The sequence below is a fragment of the Talpa occidentalis genome, unplaced genomic scaffold (assembly GCF_014898055.3).
Source record: "Talpa occidentalis isolate TD23 unplaced genomic scaffold, MPIMG_talOcc4v2.1 talOcc4.6, whole genome shotgun sequence".
In the NCBI taxonomy this organism is placed as follows: Eukaryota; Metazoa; Chordata; class Mammalia; order Eulipotyphla; family Talpidae; genus Talpa; species Talpa occidentalis.
In genome coordinates this window covers 69,547,197-69,569,654 of record NW_023604972.1, presented here as the reverse complement: position 1 = coordinate 69,569,654, position 22,458 = coordinate 69,547,197, and the positions used below count along the sequence as shown (strand labels likewise).

At 36.5% G+C, this 22,458-nt stretch overlaps 1 protein-coding gene across 4 annotated transcripts in view; it reads left to right on the top strand.

Moving 5' to 3' along the window:
- MAN2A1 (mannosidase alpha class 2A member 1) overlaps positions 1-22,458 on the top strand; it is a 193,169-nt gene that overhangs the window by 148,077 nt on the left and 22,634 nt on the right. For all 4 annotated transcript variants that reach the window (XM_037529504.2, XM_054688088.1, XM_037529505.2 and 1 more), the window contains 3 exons: positions 8,755-8,888; positions 13,215-13,356; positions 16,553-16,686. In XM_037529504.2, coding sequence (XP_037385401.1) covers positions 8,755-8,888; positions 13,215-13,356; positions 16,553-16,686 — 410 coding nt within the window. The remainder of the gene's footprint in view (positions 1-8,754; positions 8,889-13,214; positions 13,357-16,552; positions 16,687-22,458) is intronic.

Sequence of the window (22,458 nt, the reverse complement as noted above, 5' to 3'; positions counted from 1 at the left end):
CCCTAATCACACATTGAATGCCAGAAATAAATAAGATAGTTGATTCTTGCTGGGGTGTAAGTGAGGACTCTTGCTGTCTTTCTCTTCTCACTACTGTAACCATTTGGATTTGGTGACTGGTGATAATTAGGTATATTCCTTGGAAAATTATACTTTGAATTTCAAAATTACTACAATAAGGTGACTTGGAAGAGAAAGTTAGACCAACTTAGATTCTGCTGGACATGGTTGGATTTGACTATTAAACATAGATTTTATCATTATCTGATGGTACAGAGATTGTACAGATTGAATGACCACCTAGGTTCTCCAAAGGCCATCACTTGCTCTCAAAGCCGTGAACCCCGAGGCTTTCAATCTGCATTCCTCATGTTAAACTCTCTGGATGTTTTCTCCACCTCATCTTTTATACGTGAGAGATGTGTGAGAGATGCCTTCCAGCTTTTTTCTGTGCAAACTGGAGTAACTTCTTGGATTCCTCAAGACTAGTGGTAAGCAGCTAAGAGAAGCGAGTGATGTCTTTTCTTTTCTGTCTATTCATTTCCTGATCCACTTTGGAGGAGAAGACTCTTAGAACACCAGTATTTCAAGATGACTTTTTAAGCCTGAGGCTATCGCACCCGGAAACATGTTAGCTCTGACCGGGCCCAGCACCTGATCTTTGACCCTGTTCCCAATTTAGGTTTACTTATTCCCTCCCTTCTTAGACAATGTTCTTCCTTTACAAGTACTTAAAATTATTTTTTTAATGTATCAAAATAATATGTATGTACACTTTTGACAGAAATTTCACACATTACACATAGAAGTTAAAATCCCCCTGGAGTCTGTGCCTGGTTCCTATTCGCTACTCAAAAGAGGTAATACAGATGTCTTCACAGACAGATGCACGTATCCAAACATGCACATGTAAAGATATATTGTGTTTGTGTGTCTGTTTTCAGTATAAAATTCATCACACCCTACAAATGTTCCAGTATCCTTTTTCTTAAGGCCTTTTTTCACCAGAACTGGGAGCTCTCTCCTTTTCATTTGCCTACCTATTTCCCTCTAGGAAAAACAGTTGGCATGTGTGTCCCATTTTGCACTTGTTCCTGTGCAAGATGAACGTACTGTGCTATATTTAGTGCTCATAGAGAAGGATAAGTGAGGAGGAACTTATAAGTGATAACCATATCTTTAGTATTTAATATTTATTGTATCATTGACTTTTTAAAGCTTTGTGTTCTGGAAGGCCTTACCCTTAGTTTCATTTCATCAGTTAACAATTTTATAGTTCTTGTACAATATCAGATTTCAGATTGTGACCAGTCGCCTTTTTAAAAAATTAGCTGGAGGTCTCCTTTGTACTTGGAGTTACTGCAAAGCTTTTCTATTCCCTTTATCCCAAAGTGACTTCAACTTTATCTACTGGTTGGTTTGATGATTGAGAAGCTTAGTCCTGATTCTGCCACTCTTGTGATCTGGAACGAAGAATTTTCTCAAGGCTTAGGGTTAGGTTGTGTGAGATGTTAGATCTAAAGAAAATAATAAGCATATGATACATAGTAAGGACTCAGCAGTCATTGGCTGTTGTCATTTTCCCATAGAGCTGCCGCCCTTCATTCAGTAAATACTTATTGCACATCCGTTATGTGCTAGAAACAGATAAATAAGACATCGTCACTACTCATGAGGTTGTTATATTCTAATATACACATATTTGCTCAAAATGAAAATAACCCACCTTGCTTTTTCATGTCAGCTAACTTCTACTTGATAAGGGACAGCCCCTCACATCTTAACTAATTCTGTTTAATAGTGATTCAGCACCTACCAGAGACCCAAAATGGTGTTAAAGGGCCTTCCTGGTGGCACAGGGGGTTAAGACACAACCTCTGAAGCTATCTGCAGCCACTGCAGCATGAGTTCGATCCCCAGCCAGGGAGCTACTCACATGCACAGCAGACCTCTCCTGACTCACCTGCTGCTCCCATCAGCAGTGTATTTAAGTCAGTCTGCCTGTTCTGCTCCCCATTCTGTCTCTGGTGAATCCTCTCACTCCCCATACCTCTGGCCTGTGCCCCAGATTTTGTATGCATAGATGAATAAATCTTAAAAAAAAAAATGGTGTTAAAAACTGGAACACAAAGAAGATGTGTAAGACAGTCTGTGAGAAGCTAACAGTCTCCAGGAAGGAGAAAAATCAAGCTCCAGGATTCTGAAATACTCTTGACTTTTGGGGGGACAGCTTTCCGCCTGTGCTCTGGTCTAGTCTTACTTCCATTGCCTGTTCTATTATGATAAGCAGTCTCCATTCTCTCTTCTTCAAGGATTCAGGTTGTGAGGTGTTAGCAATAGCAGGACGCTTATGTGTTTTGTTGAAATCTGGGGCTAGCATCACCCGACTCCTTCATCCATGGACTACTCTTGTAGTAGAATCCATTTTTTCCCCCCACTAGAACTGAAAAACTAGAGGACCTTACAAAGGAAAATCAGAGGCCCTTAGAAAGGCCCGACAATCTTTGTCCAGATAGAATTGCGTTGGTAAAAGTGCTTCTTGCTGCTGCAAATATCCATCAGAACACTGGAACCATTGACTTGGTACCCTGCTTCCCAGGGACTTACCTCTTTTATCTCGTGAACTTTTCTGAGAATGATGTACCTTAGGAAATTCTTGACACAGAATAGGGAAAGTTGGTAATCCTCTTATCTTCCTTACCCAAATTACTCTTTTAAAAATAATATATTTTCTGTGGGATTCAGAGACACCTCCTTGCTTTAAGACCATTATTGGGGTTATTCAGTTTGTTCATAATAAGTATATAGTAAGTTTTATCTTATTTTAAAAGTCTGTCCTAGCACACACTTTAAAGGGCTGTCTTGCTGATTGTGAATGGACACAGATGCTTTAAATGGGCTTTAGGCATTTATTGCCACACCAGCATTTAAACATAATACTGAACTTGGAAAAGATTTTCTCAATGGAAATAATTTATTATTGCTAGAGGTAACAAAACTATTAATTTTTTATTTTTCTTGATGCATGTTTTTTTGGTAAGTGTTTTCCAGAGATACATGACTGGAAATTAATGAACCCAAGGCTGTGTTTCATTTCATGTATTCTGTTGACCTGGCAAGAATATGCTCTCTAGAGAGGAAAAAATATAAAGCTGTGCTAAGGCTCCTAAGATGGTTCCAGAAGATTAGAATTTACTTGTGATCTGCCTATCTCCCAAATGGGACATGAGTCCCTAGTGCTGCATTTTGTCTCCATAGCATCTTTGGTTCATTTGTAAACTTGTGTATTAAAACTCTATAAACTTCATTGGTTTTGGACAAAATTCAAGTTAATATAAGCATACTGAAAGGAAAATTTATGTTTAAAATAATAAATTTCCATTTCAAGAATAAACTGTTACTCTATCATCTGTATATGTGATTTTTTTACTTTTAACTTCCCAATAGTAGTGAAAATATTTGGACCAGTTATCTAGCTATTTTAACTGATCCTCCTTGTAATTCTCAGAATTACAACTTCCTAGTAATAGTGATATAGAACGTAATGTCATATGTATGTTGGCCTTGAGTTTTTTCCTTCTGAGAATGTGTGTGTGTGTATATATATCTCAAAGAATAGTGAGTCCGACTGTGACCATAAACCAAAAATTAAAAAAAGGCACCCTTACCCATGAATGACATGCATCGTAATTTTATGATCATAGTAAGAAATTGAAATTTACTCTGATGGAGTTTAAGTTGGAAGAACATCTACTAGAAAAGAACTGTGAGCATTCTAAAACTCCTGTTGTTAGAGGCTTCAGACCATATAGTATTGTCATATTATTAATAATATTTTGTAATTTCCGGTGTGATTTTCATCTAAACCTGTTGTGCTTAGACTATCTGTGGTTACATTCTTTTTCACAAATTCCAGATTCAAACTTCCTTTTTCTCCTCCCCCACCTCTCAAGTTCCATAGGGCAGTCTTTGACTTTTATTCTCATTTTTTCTTTTTAATGAGACAACATTAATGTACAACCGCGTATAGGTTTTAAGTGCACAGTTGCTCACCTCAGCAACTGTATATATCATCCCACTCCCATCACTAAATATACATTCACCATTCACTACCAGTTAACCTCCCTCCTATACCCTCCCATTTCTTCCCCCCTATTAACAACCATTCTGTTGTAAGAGTCTGAGATTTTGTTGTTTCATTGCTTTTTTCTTTATATTCCATAAATGAGTCAAATCATGCTGTATTTGTCTGTCTGTCTTCTGAATTATTTCACTTCGCGTAATACCCTCAAGATGCAGTCATATTGTCCCAGGCATCAAGATTTCATCTTTATATGGCTGAATAGTATTCTATTGTTTATATATACCATATCTTCTTAGTCTACTCACCTGTTATGAGGCAAAAGGGTGATTTCCATATCTTGGCTATTGTGATAGTGCTAGAATCAGTTAACAATGAACAGCTACAGTGAACAATTAGCTACAATGAACATAGGGATGTGTATATATATCTCTATATATCTTTTCAAAATTAGCATTTTAATATTCTTCAGGTAAACAAACACCTAGATATATGATTACTGGATCATATACTATTTTCCATTGTGACTGCACCAATTTATATTCCCACCAACAGTGCACAAGGGTTTGCTTTTCTCCATATTCTCACCAACACTTATTTTTTGACTTTTTGATAATAGCCATTCTAACTATTATGAAATAAAATCTCACTGTGGTTTTATTTACAATTTGCTAGTACTAGTGATATAGAACATACTGTCATGTGTATGTTGGCTTTGAGTTTGTCTATGGTGAAATGTCTGTTTAGATCCTCTACCTACTTTTTAATTAGGTCATTTGTTTTTATGTCATTGAATTGTTTATATATTTGGACCATTAACACCTTGTTTGACTTTTTTTTCCCATTCAGCAGGCTGCCTTTTCATTTTAGTGATGGTGCTTTAGCTGTGCAGAATCTTTTTATTCTGATGTCCCATTTGTTTATTTTTGTGTTTGTTTCTCTTGCTGTTGGAGAAAATCCACAAACACATCACTAAAGTAGATATCAAAGAGCTTAATACCTGTTTTCGATGTATTGTCTGATTTCAGATTTTACATTAAGTCTTTATTTTGAATTGATTTTAGTATATAGTGTAAGATAGTGATACACTTTTATTCTTTTGGATGTGACTATCCAGTTTTCCCAGCACTGTTTATTAAAGACTTTTATTTCTCTGTTATATGCTCTTTGATCATTTGTCATAAATTAGTTGTCCATATATGTGTGGTTTTATTTCTGCGCTCTTGATTCTAGTCCCTTGTTCCCTATACCTGGTTTTTTATTAACCTCCTGTAGCCCCACCTTCCCAATACCACACTGTTTGATTCCTGTAGCTTTGTAGTATAGTTTGAAACCAGGGAACATGATACTTCAATTTTTGTCTTTCTCAGGATTGCCTTAGCTATTTAAGGTCATTGTGTATCCATACACATTTTAGGATATTTTGTTCCATTTCTGCAAAGAATGCCATAGGAATTGTGTTGAATCTATGTATAGCTATAGGTAGAATGGCCATTTTGACAATGGTGATTTTCCCAATCTGTGAGCGCTGAAAGTCTTTACATTTATTTTTGTGTATTCGTCAATGTCTTTATATTACAGTTTTCAGTGTACTAGCTAAATTTATTTCTAGGTCTTTCATTTTTCTTGATGCTGTAATAAATGGTATTCTTTTTTCACTTCTCTTTCTGCTAGTTCATTGTTTACATATAGAAACTCAATGGATTTTTATGTATTGATTTTGTAGCCTGCAACTTTACTGTTTTTTTTATTTCTTAACAGTTTTTTTTTTTTTTAATTCTTTGGGTTTTTCTATACATAATACCATGTCATTTGCATATCGTAACAGCGTTCCATTTTCCTTTCCAATCTGAATTGCTTTTATTTCTATTTCTTGTCTCATTTCTCTGGCCAGGTCTTCTACTACTATGTTAAATAATAGTGGCGCAAGAGTGGGCATTCTTGTCTTCTTTTAATCTTAGAGAAAAAAATCTTATGTTTTTCCCATTGATTATGACATTAGCTATGGGTTAGGCATGGTATCCTGTATTATCTTTAGGATTGTTCCTTCTATTCCCATTTTATTGGGAGATTTTTATTTTTTCATAAATGGATGTTGAATTTTATCTAATTTTTTCCTGCATCTATTAATTTTTATGTTTAATTTTACTTGAATGAATTTGTGTATGTTGAGCTATCCTTGCATTGCTGGAATTAATCCCACTTTCTCTTTGTATATGATCTATTTAATGTATTGTTGAATTTGGTTTGCTAATATTTTCTGGAGGATTTTTGCATCTATGCTTATTAGAGATACTGGCCTATAATTTTCATATACTGTAATTTTGATGTCAGTGTTATGCTGGCCTAATAAAAGGAGTTAGGTAACATTCCCTCCTTATTGATATTTTGGGAAGAATTTGAGAAGGTTAAGTATCAGATTTTCCTTCTATGCTTAATGGCATTCACCAGTGAAGCCATTTGGCTCTAACTTTTATTTTGTGGGAAGTTTTTGATTACTGTTTCAATTTATTGTTATAAGCTTCTTCAAATTTTCTCATTTTTTATGAGTCTTAGGATGATGTACAATTCAAGGAAGCTATCCACCTCCTCTAAGATGCCTAATTCATTGGCATATATATGCTACACTACTATTAAGATCCTCTGTATCTTTTGGATCTATCATAAGCCTCCTCTTTAAATTCTGATTTTATTTATTTGAGTCTTTTTTTTTTTCCATTTTTCTTAGTGCATCTGGTCAAAAGTTGGTCAGTTCTGTTGATTGTTTTTTTTTTCAAGATAATTTATATTCATTGATCTTTTGTACTTTTTTGTTTTCTATTTTGTTAATTTCCACTCTGAATTTTATTATTTTCTTCCTTCTACTGACTTTGGGGTTCGTTTCTTTTTCTTTTTCTAATCCCTTTAGATATAAAGTTAGATTGGTTTACTTGAGATTTTCATGTTTATTGAGATGGGCCATATTGCTATAAAATTCCCTATTTACTGAATTTCCTTTCTTCATTTACTGTCACGTTCTGTATGCTCTAGGTATTCCTCTTGATTCTTAGAAAAAGTCTTCCTTAATTGCTCCTTTTCCTACCCCAGGTTTCTTTACACAGTTCTCTTAGTCTAAAGAGTGTGTTGATGATTAGCTCAGAGTGACAGAATGTGTGTAAAGGGTAGAGAGAGGCGGTTAATGACCGCCGATAAGTGTCTGGGATTCTTGGAAATTCAGAAAACCTCAGTTGTATGAAATGGAATAGGACCAGTTTCTTCTTTTGATCACATTCTTCTTTTAAAAAAAAAAGATTTATTTGTGGTCCTCCCTGGTGGCGCAGCGGGTTGAGCACAGCACTGTGAAGCTGTCCGCAGCCTTTGCGGCATGGGTTTGATCCCAGTCAGCCATGGAGATACCCACATGGTGCAGCAGACCTCTCCTGTCTCGCCCGCTGCTCCCCTCAACATTGCTTTCGGTCCATCGGCCTATTCTGCTCCCCGCTCTGTCTCTGGTGAATCCTCTCACCCTCCCGCGCCTCTGGCCCGTACCCCAGCTATTGTAGAAATAAATCTATAAATAAATAAATATTTATTTGTTTGTGCATACAACAACTGGGATATGGGCCAGAGGTGTGGGGGGTGAGAAGATTCACCAGAGACAGAGTGGGGAGCAGAACAGGCAGATTGACTGAAATACACTAGTGAGGAGAACAGTAGGAGAGACAGGAGAGGACTGCTACGCCATGTGGGTAGCTCTCTGACTGGCCAGGGATCGAATTCATGCTGCAGAGGTGGTGGATAGTTTTGCAGTGCTGTGCTTTAACCCCTTGCACCACCAGGGAGGCCCATTGATCATATTCTTAATTGTTCTCCTTCTTAGAAGATCTTAAGATTTTACAGTGAACATGCAAATTGATATTAAGAGCATTGGATTTCTTTGTAAACTCTCCTCTCCATCTCTGAAGTAGATCTAACCAAAGAATCACCTGAGCATTCTCAAGAGAGAATGAGATAGAAATTTGTAAACAATGTAGTCCTATGCAATAAATGTTTCATGCATCTGGGATCTTTCCAAGATGTTGTCTGCTTTTATATAGCAGAGGGAAAATGAATCATTCTATAACAAGGGGTTCCTAAGAGATATCAAACTCAATTAAAATTGATTTAACTTCTGGGGACCTGTCCAGATTATACTATACAACTACAAATATGTTAATACCAGTTTTGGCGATAAATCATTTCATTGGCTCCCCTGTCTCTTGAACTAACAGACTATAAATTTCTTACTGCTCAGAATTTCCAGTACGTAAGGAAAGAATGGTGAAGAATATGACTGGAGTGGCTGCACTGGGTAATGGCAATGTAGAAAAAGGTGCACTGAACTAGAGTATGGCTGGCCTTTTCTCCTTTTGAATGTCTTTCACTGTAGGACACTTTGGAGAATCATTTACATGTTGTATCACCTACATTTATCTCATCCCAATCTCATCATCTTTCTCTTCCCATTAGTGAATGTTAATCTACAACTGATATTTTAGAAAAGGATATCTTTGAATTGTGACACTATTTAGCTTGTGATGAATGGTAAAGTTAGGAAATCAAAAAAAGAAATTTGTAATTTTGGTAGGAATACTGAGTAATAAAGAGAGATAGTTTATCTCTTTCAATTAATGTGTATATTCTTTTAAATTTAGGAATAGAAGGACAGTCTCTGGAAGTTTCCAATATTGTGGACATCCGAAAAGAATATAACCGTGAGATTGCAATGAGGATTTCTTCTAACATAAACAGCCAAAATAAATTTTATACTGACTTAAATGGATACCAGGTAATGTTCTTTTAATATATCTAAGTGATGGTTATGCTAGTGTGAAGCTTTTATATATCATAATGAGCAGTTAATTTTGGGTTCTTTGAAAATAAGCTTAAGAATTACAAATTATTTCTAAAATAAAGCTGAATTTTATTTTTTATGAATTATTTTAGATAATTCTTACATCATTTTTCATTTTTGCATAATGTATGCATTTTCATTTTGGTTATATTCCCCATACAATTCCTGACACCTTTTTCTGACCCTAATCCTTCTTCTTCTCTCCCCACCCCCCACTGTAGTATGTCTCTGGTCTATAGTTGCTTGTTGATTTTGATTTTTACTTTTCGCTATTAGTCTTTTTCCTGGTCCCTTATTTAGGTTTTCTAAATTCCTACTATGAGTGAGACCATCTGGTATTTTTCTTTTTCTTTTTGGCTTATTTCGCTGAGCATGATCCCTTCCAACTCCATCCATGTTGCTGCAAATTGCATGAGTTTATCTTTTTTAATTGCTGAGTAATAGTCCATTGTCTATATATACCACATCTTCTTGATACAGTCATCTATTTTTGGGCATTTGGGTTGTTTTCATAGCTTAGCTATTGTAAATAGTGCTGCTATAAAGATAGGGGTGCAGGTACCCTTTTGAATTAATGTTTCTGTGTCCTTTGGGTAAATACCTAGGAGTGGAGTTGCTGGATCATATGGAAGCTCTATCTTTAGTAGGTCAAGAAATCTCCACACAGTAAAGCTGAATTTTAAAAGAAACTTGTAGCCTCTGTATTCAACCAGAATCCCAAAGTTAAAACAAATGTTTGAGAGACTATTTTTATTTATTTATTTTTTTTTTAAGAACTCTTTTTTTTAAGATTGATTGATTGATTGATTGATTGATTTATACATACATACATACATACAAGCATGGGGTACAGTCAGAAGCACGGGAGGGTGAGAGAATTCACCAGAGTCAGAGCGGGGAACAGAACAGGCACACCGACGAAATACACTGCTGAGGGGAGCAGCGGGCACAGCAGGAGAGGTCTGTCGCACCATGTGGGACCCTCACCGGCAGCCGGGGATCAAACCGGCGCTGCAGAGGCTGCAGGCAGCTTTGCAGCCCAGCGCTCAACCGCTGCGCCACCAGGGGAGGCCCTTGAGAGACTGTTTTTAAAATATTTATTTATTGGTAGGTATGTCTTTAATCAAAATATTCACCAAATAGTTTGAAATGGTAATAAGGCAATTGATTCATAAATATTTTTCAGATTGTCAGTTAGATAATTTATTACAGAGCTTTTGATTGTTACCTAAATACCTGTATTCAGAGTGTATACATTATAGCATGTCTTTGACATGATACTATTAAAACCATGTTTCTGAGGCATTAGTATTTTAGAAATTTTTGGAAAAAGAAGAGTAGAAAAAATTTCATGACAAGTATTTTTTTTTCTGTTCTGTAACTAGAATGAGTGGAAGAAATTATGCTTATTTTCTCTTTTATGATTTCCTGCAAAAGTTAAATTTAATCCTTTTCCAAAGCATAAAATTTGCAGCATACATTTTAAATTAACATGTTAATTCTACTACAGCTGTTTGGCTGTTAAATGAAGCTCCAACTTTTTGGTGATTCATTTTTCTTGTACACAAAAGAAAGACTTTTCTTGAAATCTTACAGAAGCAATTATTTCTATGTGTGGGTGTACCTATGAATGAAAAAACTTAGTGAAAATGAATAAAAATGTTTATTTTTAAGGATCGTTCATTTGAATAAATTGGAAAATATTATTTTTAAGTTTATAACCTAAATATTTCTGCTTTTAAGAAAGACCACTTTTTTAAGATTTGAAAAGAGGAATACTTGGGCAAAGCTTGGTATCTTGACCCAACGAAGAAAAAAACAAGTTATGGCTGTTTGCAACAAAGAAAAAAACAAGTTATGGCTGTTTATGTATATGTCTTTTTAGGGCCTCCCTGGTAGCGCAAGTGGTTAAGCACTATCAAGCTATCAGCAGCCACTGCTGCATGAGTTTGATCCCCAGCCAGGGAACTGACCCATATGGCACAGCAGACCTCTTCTGTCTCACCCGCAGCTCCCCTCAGCAGTGTATTTCAGTCAGTCTGCCTGTTTTGCTCCCCAGTCTGTCTCTGGTGAATCCTCTCACCCCCCCCCCCCACACCTCTGGCCTATACCCTAGTTGTTGTATGCAAAAATAAATAAAAATACATCTTCAAAAAAATAAATAAAATGTCTTTTTGTAAGTTGAAATGGGAGGATTGGAATTGAAAAGGGGAATTCTTTCACCTAGTTTTTCTTTTTTAACATTTTGCAGTTTTTTTCTTGACCAGTTTATTTTTTTTAAAGATTAAGAAACCAACATTTCTTTTTTAAATTTTTGTTTGTTTGTTTGTTTGTTTATACAAGCACTGGGTACAATCAGAAGCGCGGGAGGGTGAGAGGATTCACCAGAGCCAGAGTGGGGAACAGAACAGGCAGACTGACGAAATACACTGCTGAAGAGCAGCAAGCGGCAGGAGATAGCTGCACGCCATGTGGGACCCTTACCCAGCAGCCACGGATTGAACCGGCTCTGCAGTGGCTGCGGGTAACTTCCCAACCCGGTCCTCAACCGCTGTGCCACCGGGGAGGCCCTTTGACCAGTTTATTAATTTCATAGCACTGTGATATAAATACCTCGGACTAGTGGTTCAAAACAACAAAAATGTATTCTTTCACAGTTTTGGACACAAAGTCTGAAATCAAAGTGTCGATAGGACCACAATCCCTTCCTTGTTTCTTCTAGCTTCTGGAGGTTTCAAACCATCCTCAGCACTCATTCCTACACTTAAAGACACATCACTCCAATCTCTTCCTCTATTGTCACTTGGTATTCTTATGACTCTAAATATGTCGCTGTTCAAATTTTCTCCTTCTTACAAAGACAGGAGTCCTTGGATTAGAGCCCTCTCTAATCCGGTATAACTAATATGTACTGAGACCTCTTTCAGCTTTTGGGTGAAAATGGACCAGGGTTGGGGGAGCGGGGGAGCTTGCAAGACACTGTTGAGTACAACAGGTAAGTTGGAGGACATACCACAGGGTTGTGAGCATTAAAGATTTCCTCTTTTAAATACCCAATACTGGGCCTCCCCTGGTGGTGCAGCGGTTGAGCTCTGGGCTGCGAAGCGGCCCGCAGCCTCTGCAGTGCCGGTTCGATCCCCAGCTGCCAGCGAGGGTCCCACATGGCTCGCAGACCTCCCCTGCCACCCGCTGCTCCCCTCAGCAGTGTACTTCTTCTTTGGTCTGCCTGTTCTATTCTCCACTCTGGCTCTGGTGAATTCTCTCACCCTCCCACGCTTCTGACTATACCCAGTGCTTGTATAAATAAATAAATAAATACCCAATACTATGTTTTGTTGATGTTAACTTTGTACTTCCCAACTTTAAGGAATTTAAAAGACATGACTTTTTTTTTTTTTTTTTTTTTTTTGTGGGACCCTCGCCTGTGGCCGGGAAACGAACTGGTGCTGCAGAGGCTGCTGGCAGCCTCGCGCTTAACTGCTGCGCCACCAGGGGAGGCCCAAAAGACATGAAATTTTTATGTTGTATGAATAAGATTCCTGATAGCAGGGTCTCCACTTGATGTCTCCTTCTGAAGACTGAGTGAGTCTCCGTGACCCAGACTCACTCAGTACATTGTCAGTGTTTATCAAAAAAATGAATTTAGAGTGGTATTTCATGCATTCAGATACAAGACCAATAAAAATTGATATTTGAAAATTATCTACATTGAAACTGAACAGGAAGAGTAATCATTGATTAGTTTTTAAAAATAAATACTCATTTGGTTATTATAATGTAATGTGTTAGAGGATTTGAGGAGGAGATCTGTGGTATTTAATAAAAGTGATTTAAGAATTATAAGATATTTCTTGAAAGGGAATAGAAAGATATTATGCTTAGCATTCATTACAAAAGCAGTCTGTTAGATTTAGATCAGAAATGAATACTTAATACCTTTATAACTTGTTTTGTGCAAATATTGGAGGGTTTAAAAGACTTTTGTTAAGGATTTTTATCCCGAGGAATGCCTATTTGAAAAATCTGGACAAATTTTATCTCTCTCACTTAAAATTACTTTCTAAGATCCTCATGTTTTTCTTTATGTTGTTTTAAGGAATGTTTTAATTTTTAAATTAGTTCTCCCTCTGACTGAGAAAGGAAGTTGTACCTTTTTTTTCTTTTTGAAAGAAAAGTCATCTGTAGTCAATACTAACTTTTTAAAGTACATATGTAAGTATTACTGATTTGTTTTTTTAAGAGAATTGCTTGGTCTTACAGATTCAACCTAGAATGACAATGAGCAAATTGCCTCTTCAAGCAAATGTCTATCCAATGACTACTATGGCTTATATCCAGGATGCCGAGAACCGCTTATCTCTGCTCTCTGCTCAGTCTCTGGGTGTTTCGAGTTTGAAAAGTGGTATGTATTGTTTAGCTTTTTATTCTTATAAAATTCAATTCCAAGTGTGTTACTTTTTGTTTGTCATATATTTCGATTATTATCTTCAGATTTCTTGTTTTGAAAACGATACTATTAATTTTGGAGGATTGTGAGAACAATATAAAATAATGAATTTCCTCAGTCTTCAGAAAAAGAATGGAAAACCTAAGACCCTGCATCATGATTATTTTTAAAGTTAATTCACTACTCTTGGTAGCTGGCTATTTGCATAAGTCTCTTGTCATGATTTCATGGATAAGGAAATTCAGACCCCAACATTTAGATAATTTGCCTGAGTCTGCAAAGGTGGGAGATTATAGTTCAAGCTTAGGTTCTTTTCTGTTTCAAAATCTTTCTAGGTCACCATGACTTGAACAAAAAAGGCAGTAGAGAAGATACTGATTGATACAGGGATTCAGAGGTGATAAGCATGATTTTAGGGTTCCAAAAGAGAAAATGGGTAATAGAGTTTGATTAATTTTTATAAAACTTGCTGCTGGGAGGCCTTTATTCTTCATAATACATATATTTAAGTATCATTTACATGTCATCAATCATTCTTCTTTCCTTAGTACTAATTATTGCTAATACCAATGTTTCCTGGAGTCAAGGAGATAATAAATGAATGCTGATGTCTGGTGTATCCTTGACACAAGCCCACATTTTATATGTGATCTATAAATACATTCTGTGCTTCCACACACAAAAACTACACTACTTCACATTTTACTTTGTAGTCTTCATTAGGCATAATCATGAGATCATGCCATAAAGACATGAACACAAATAGAAGAAAAATAATGGTCTTACATCAGGGATTTAACAAAGGTTTAGGGACTTGAGTAAACTGGAGAGTGCACTGAGGGTGTATAGTGGGGCAGTCATTACCTAGTGCCAGGCCATTGTACCAAGGGGAGGGAGGCCAGCGTTGCTAAATTTTTCAGTGTTTGAAGATGAATCCAGAAGTCTGTAATTTTTTGTGAAACTGCTCAGTTGTGAATGTTGACAAAACTTTTTGAAAATCAAAGCAAAACATCTCTGCTAAATGTAACTCTTGAACCACCCGTTTTTAAATCCTGTCTTAAATTTCCAAAGTTGGCCTCTAAATAGGGGACTAGCCATTAGGTCTTAAGCAGTGAGGAACCAAACATTGTCATTTCTCTTTACTGATAAAGATCATCTGAGAAAGAACGATCTTCTGGCCCTGTTCCTAGTGATTGAAAAGATGTGGTATATATACACATTGGAATACTACTCGGTGATTAAAACCGATAAACTCATGCCAACTACAGCAACATGAATGGAGCTGGAGAGGATGATTCTAAGTGAAATAAGCCAGAAGGGAAAAAGTAACTGGGTGGTGTCACTTGTATGTGAAATATTAAAAAACCAAACAAACTGTATGTCAGACAAAGGTAAACTTTAAAACCAACCTTTGAAAGCTGCAGCTTTCTGAGGTTTTGGGGGGACGTAGAGCACAATGGACTGTGGTGAAGGACTACAGGTCTACATATGTTTCAATGATGGAAGTGCTGTGGTGACTACTCCTGAGGGGGAATCCTATATGATCAAAACACTAGCAAGGATATAAAATGATGATCCTTCAATAAAAATTAAAAAAATTAAAAAGATTTAAATGAGCAAGAGAAAAGTGGGGGAGGGGGCTGTAAGCATAAAAGCAATTTGAATACAGTCGAGGAAATTACTGAGTGTCAGATATTATATGGACTAACATTTGGAGGTAGGGAAAAGAGTTAGAAATGGCCAGATACTAATGTACTAGTTTAGGTATGAAATGATCAAACTGGTCTCCTGACTGGAAGAGAAACTTAAACCAAGACTGCCTTGTACTTCATATCCCCAGTGCCTAAGGAGCAAGTTCCAGACAATTTTCTTATAGAATGTGAATGTAGTAACAAGGAAAGTTCTGATCATCAGTGGCAATTTTATATGCCAGATACCAAAACTGAGAACAAAGAAACTAGGTACAACTGGTGCAACTGTATAAGAGTAATAATTATTAAAATATTTTCTGCATTGCCCTTTTATTCTAAATAGTCACTTAATACAGTAGCATTAAGAAAGAATAGATAAGGCCTCCCCGGTGGCGCAGCGGTTGAGCACCGGGTTGCGAAGCTGCCCGCAACCTCTGCAGCGCTGGTTCGATCCCCGGCTGCTCCCTGTCCACCGGAGGAGGGTCCCACATGGCGCGCAGACCTCTCCTGCCGCCCGCTGATCCCCTCAGCAGTTACTTCGGTCCTTCTGCCTGCTCTGCTCCCCGCTCTGGCTCTGGTGAATTCTCTCGCCCTCCCGCGCTTCTGACTGTACCCAGTGCTTGTATGTATGTATGTATGTATGTATGTATATATGTATAAATAAATAAATAAATAAATAAATCTTTAAAAAAAGAAAGAATAGATGGATTCGTGAATGAATGTACATATATTTTTAAAATATATACAACTTTTTTTTAGTATAATCCTACATACATAACTGTGGCTCTGAGTGATTTTTTTTTAATGTTTTAATATAGTCTCCTAACTAGCATACAATTTAAACTAGTGGAGATGTGGAATTATTGCATAAAAAAATAGAAGCCTAATATGACTACTTTTTGAGCTTGAGGAGGCAGTGTGGTGCTCTCACTGACGTAGTAATCAGGGAGAGAACGTGGAAGTTGTGGGGTTTTCAAGTTCTAGAGCTTCTTCAAAGACTCACCACATGATGTAACCTAAATTTTATTTCAAATCCTTTTCAGGTTCATACCCTTTATAGTTGTCTCATTACACCATGTGTGATACGCATTTCCTCATGAATTTCATACACATTTTTATATTCTAAATGCTGCCACCAAAAAATGTTGGAAGATTTAATTTACTGTTTAGATTTTTTTAAGTTTCACTTTAATTTTCATCTGCCCTGTCCATTTTAAAATGTCTTATCAGATTTTACTACAGATTAATGAATAATTGAGAAAATATCCTGTTCTATAAATTTATACTAACTGCCTTGAGCTATTATTGAGACAAAGCCCACAGTGCTGTGGGTGGTGTTATCGATCTATCTCCTGACTGGAAGAGAAACTTCAACCAAGACTGTGCCTTGTAGTTGATTGATCTTCTCTGTATGTTTGTATTAAATAACCCTGGCCGGTTTGTGTTTGTTTGTTTGTCAGGTCAGATTGAAGTGATCATGGATCGAAGACTCATGCAAGATGACAATCGTGGCCTTGACCAAGGTGTCCATGATAACAAGATCACAGCTAGCTTATTTCGAATACTACTAGAAAAAAGAAGTGCCATAAATATGGTAGGAAAAAAAAAAAGTAATTTTCTTGTTCTGATACTTGTCCTTTGCCACCCAAATTTTGAGATTATAACTTTTCACTTTTTTATTTTTTAATAATTTCCAATATTGAGAACTTTATAATAAATTTAGCCTGTCTTCACAGAATGAAGATTTTGCGTGTGTGTGTGTGTGTGTGTGTATCTCAGATTAGATTTGTTTATAGGTCATTTTATTTTATTTTTTATTATTATGTAGATGATAATATTAAGGAATCAACTGAGGTGAAATTTTCTGCAGTTAGTTTGAAAGAAAGAAATGAGTTGAAGGGTTGGGCTAAATAAGATTTAAAAAGGAGCTCATCATGTACTTAGGAAATTTGTTTGATTAGTAAAATGTATTTGAAATCATAGCGTACTGATTGTAATCTTAGGTTCATCAATTGAAAATGGATTTAGTTCTCTTACTTCATTTCTCAAAGCAAAAAAATCCCCATTTCATGTTAAACTGCCTGACCATACAACAGAGCCATCAAGTGTGCCCCCACATTTCCTCCTTTTCTCCCTGTACAATTTCAATCCCTCTGTAATCTCTTTTACTTATATGGCTTTGGTGACTTCCTTCACACAGATGGAATCCACAAATATATATCCCCAGCTTTGGTTTCACCTCTGACCTCAGACTCATCTACTTGCTTCCTGATATTTTTTTTTTTTTAATTTTTTATTTATTTATTTTTTTTAAATATTAAATTTTATTTTTATATTTCCCCATACAATTGCAAACGCCCCATTCTGACCCCAATCCTTCCCCTCCCGCTCCCCACCCCCCAAAAAGTGTCTCTGGTTCATAGTTTTTTGTTGATTTTGATTTTCACTTTCTTATATTCATTTTCCTGGTCCCTTATTTAAGTTTTCTAGATTCCTGCTATGAGTGAGACCATCCGGTATTTTTCTTTTTCTTTTTGGCTTATTTCGCTGAGCATGATCCCTTCCAGTGCCATCCATGTTGCTGCAAATTGCATGTGTTTATCTTTTTTGAATGCTGAGTAATATTCCATGGTATATATGTACCACATCTTCTTGATCCAGTCATCTATTTTTGGGCATTTGGGCTGTTTCCAAAGCTTAGCTATTGTAAACAGTGCTGCTATAAACATAGGAGTGCAGGTGCTCTTTGGAATTGATGTTTCTGTGTCCTTTGGGTAAATACCTAGGAGTGGAATTGCTGGATCATATGGAAGCTCTATGTTTAGTAGGTCCAGAAATCTCCACAGAGCTCTCCATAGTGGTTGGACCAGTTTGCACTCCCACCAACAGTGCACAAGAGTTCCTTTTTCTCCACATCCTCGCCAACATTTGTTGTTGCTAGTTTTTTTAATATGTGCCATTCTCACTGGTGTGAGATGGTATCTCATGGTAGTTTTGATTTGCATTTCCCTGATTACAAGTGATGTTGAACATTTTTTCATATGTCTGTTGGCCATTTGCATTTCCTCTTCAGAGAAGTTTCTTTTTAGCTCTTCTGCCCATTTTTTGACTGGATTATTTTCTTTGTTGTTGCTGAGTCTCATCAGCTCTTTGCAGATTTTTGTGATCAGTCCTTTATCATTAGTGTTGGGTGCAAAAATGTTCTCCCAGTTGGTGGGGTTTCTCTTTGTTTTTATTATTGTCTCTTTTGCTGTGCAGAAGCTCTTTAATTTGATGTAGTCCCAGCTGTTTATCTTTCTCTTCACTATCACTGCTTTGGGTGATGTGTCTGTAAAGATGTCTTTGATGTGCAAATCCCGTAGTGTTTCGCCTATATGTCCTTCTATGTATTTTATGGTTTCAGGTCTTATGTCTAGTTCTTTAATCCATTTTGAGTTGATTTTTGTGTATGGTGTGAGGTAGTGGTCCAGCTTCATTCTTTTGCATGTAGCGACCCAGTTTTCCCAGCACCATTTATTGAACAAACTTTCTTTGCTCCAATGCATAGTCTTTGCTCCTTTGTCAAAGATTAGTTGACCATAAATCTGTGGGTTTATTTCTGGATTTTCTATTCGATTCCATTGGTCTGTATGTCTGTTCTTGTTCCAATACCATGCAGTTTTGATGATTATGGCTTTGTAGTATAGTTTGGAGTCTGGGAGTGTGATGCCTCCATTTCCTTCTTTTTTTTTCAGTAGAGCTTTGGCTATTCGGGGTTTTGGTGATTCCATATGAATTTCATCAATAATTGTTCTATTTCTTTGAAGAATGACATTGAGATTTTGATTGGAATAGCATTGAATCTGTATATTGCTTTTGGTAGGATGGCCATTTTAATAATGTTTATTCTTCCAATCCATGAGCAGGGGATGTCTTTCCATTTCTTTGTGACTTCTATTTCTTTTAACAGTGTTTTATAGTTTTCTTTGTATAGGTCCTTTACCTCTTTTGTTAGATTTATTCCCAAATATTTGATTTTTTTTGTTTCGATAATAAAAGGGGTGGTTTTTTTGATTTCTTCTTCTTCAGATTTATTGTTTGTGTATAGGAAGGCTACTGACTTTTGCGTGTTGATTTTGTATCCTGCCACTTTACTGAACTGATTGATGAGTTGAATTAGTTTTTCTGTGGAGTTTTTGGGGTTTTCTATGTATATTATCATATCATCTGCAAATAGTGATAGTTTGACTTCTTCTTTTCCTATTTGGATTCCTTGGATGTCTTTCTCTTGTCTTATTGCTCTGGCTAGGACTTCCAGTATTATATTGAAAAGCAGTGGTGAGAGTGGACATCCTTGTCTTGTTCCAGATCTTAATGGAATTGCTTTCAGCTTTTCACCATTGAGAATGATACTGGCTGTTGGCTTGTCATAGATGGCCTTTATGATGTTGAGGTATGTTCCTTGTATCCCAAGAATTTCAAGGGCTTTTATCATGAATGGGTGTTGCACTTTGTCGAAAGCTTTCTCAGCATCTATTGATATTATCATATGGTTTTTATATTTCTTTTTGTTGATGTGTTGGATAACGTTGATTGATTTTCGGATGTTAAACCATCCTTGTGCCCCTGGAATGAATCCAACTTGGTCATGGTGAATTATCTTATGGATACATTGTTGGATTCTGATAGCTAAAATTTTATTGAGGATTTTTGCATCAGTGTTCATTAGGGAGATTGGCCTATAGTTTTCCTTTTTTGTGTTGTCCTTATTCGGTTTTGGTATTAGTGTAATATTGGCTTCATAGAACGTGTTTGGTATTGTCCCTTCCTTCTCAATTTTTTGGAAGAGTTTGTGAAGGATAGGCACTAATTCGTCTCTGAATGTTTGGTAGAATTCATTTGTAAATCCATCAGGTCCTGGGCTTTCGTTTTGGGGAGGTTTTTAATTACCATTTCAATTTCGCTGCTTGTAATTGGTCTGTTTAGGTGTTCTAATTCTTCTTTATCTAGCTTTGGGTGATTGTAGAGTTGTAGGAATTTGTCCATCTCCTCTAGATTGTTGAACTTGTTTCCATATAACTGTTCATAGTAGTTACTGATTATTCTTTTGATTTCTGCTGTGTCCGTTGTGATTTCTCCTCTTTCATTTATGATTCTGTGTATTTGTGCTTTCTCCCTTTTTTCCTTTGTGAGCCTGGCTAGGGGTTTGTCTATTTTATTTATTTTTTCAAAGAACCAGCTCTTGGTTTCATTGATCTTTTGGATTGTTTTTTTAGTTTCAATTTCATTTATTTCTGCTTTGGTTTTTATTATTTCTTTTCTTCTACTGGTTCTGGGGTTTTTTTGTTGTTCTTTTTCTAGATCTTTGAGCTTCGAGATTAGGTTGTTTCTTTGAGTTCTTTCTTGTTTTTTGATGTGAGCTTCTATTGCTATATATTTTCCTCTTATTACTGCTTTTGCTGCATCCCATACATTTAGGATATTGGTGTCCTCCTTGTCATTCAATTCAAAGAATTTTTTAATTTCTTCTTTGATCTCCTCGTTAGTCCAGTGGTCTTCCAGTAGTGTGGCTTTTAATCTCCATGAGGTAGGATAGTTCCTTGCCTTCTTTTTATGATTTATTTCTAGTTTGATGCCTTCGTGGTCAGAAAAGATGGTTGGTATGATTTCAATCTTGGTGTATCTGTTGATGTTTGTCTTGTGCCCCAGTATGTGATTGATCCTGGAGAATGATCCGTGTGCGCTTGAGAAAAATGTGTACTCCGTTTTTTTTGGGTTTAGTGTTCTATAGATGTCTGTTAAGCCCAAATGCTCTAGGTCCTTATTTAGAGCTTTAGTTTCTTTACTTATTTTTTGTCTTGTTGATCTATCCATTGTTGATAGTGGTGTGTTGAAGTCTCCCACTACATATGTGTTTTCTCTGATGTCTGTTTTCAGAGAGGACAACAGTTGTCTGATATATTTTGGTGCTCTTTTGTTTGGTGAGTATATGTTAATGAGTGTTATTTCTTCTTGAAGTATTGTCCCCTTAATCATAATGTAGTGACCATTGGGGTCTCTTTTTATTTTCTTGAGTTTGAAGTCTGTTTTATCTGATATAAGTATAGCTGTTCCTGCTTTCTTTTTTGGCCCATTTGCTTGTAGGATTGTTTTCCATCCTTTGACTTTGAGCCTATTTTTATCTTTTGTAGCTAAATGTGTTTCCTGGAGACAGCAAAAGGTTGGGTTTTGTTTCTTAATCCAGGCTGCAACTCTGTGTCTTTTTATTGAAGAGTTTAGTCCATTTACATTTAGAGTTAATATTGATATGTTAGCATCTGTATTTGCCATTATGTTTGTCTTTCCTTTGATTTTATTTATTTATTCTTTTAATAACTTTTTTTTTTTTTTTTGCTCTTCTTTCGTTGTTATTCGTCCCTCTGAGGTTCTGGCTTTAGGATTCCTTGTAGTATTTTTTGGAGTGGGGGTTTAGTCGCAATGAAATTCCGGAGTTTCTCTTTGTCTGGAAGGTCCATATTCTTTCTTCATGGAGGAAAGAGAGCTTTGCGGGATAGAGTATTCTTGGTTGGCATCTGTTTTCTTGGAGTCTGTTGACTATGTCCCTCCACTCTCTCCTTGCCCGTAGTGTTCTTCAGAGAAGTCTGATGTCAGCCTGATTGGTTTTCCTTTGAATGTTATCTGTTTCTTCCCTCTTGTCAGCTTCATTATTTTTTCCTTGTCCTGGATTCTTGGGAGCTTTACTATTATGTGTCTTGCTGTGTTTTTCCTTTCGTCGTGGAAGTTTGGTGTTCTTCTTGCTTCTTGTATATCAATTTTCAGCTCCTTCTTCTCATTTGGGAAGTTCTCTTCAATTATATCCATGAATATTTTCTCTGTTCCTACATCTCTCTCCTCTCCTTCTGGAATTCCTATAACTCTTATATTTCCTTTCCTCATGGAGTCAGATAGTTCCCGAAGTCTTTCTTCATTCTTTTTCCTTCGTACTTCTCTTTCCTTTTCTGTTTTGGTTCTTTTTATTTCTGTGTCTTCAAGATTACTTATTCGTTCTTCCATTTCATCTATTCTGCTTTCATTGCTTTTCCCAGAGTTCTTTAGTTCCTCCATTATTTCTTTGATCTCCTGCATTTCTCTTACTTCCCTCTTTAGGGACTCAATTTCCTTCTTCTGATCTATCACTTTTTTAATCATGGCAATTTTAAATTCTCTTTCTGGAAGGCTCAGAAGTTCTTCCAAGTTGCTGTCGTTGCAATCTGGGGAGTGGTTTTCTTTTTGTGGTGTGCTTCTTTCCTGAGGAGTTGTTAGGTTGCGTGTGGTTCTTCTACTCCCTACTGTCTGTTTTCTAATTTGTCGTATGCGTTGGGACACTGTGTTGCTCGGACTGACTGAC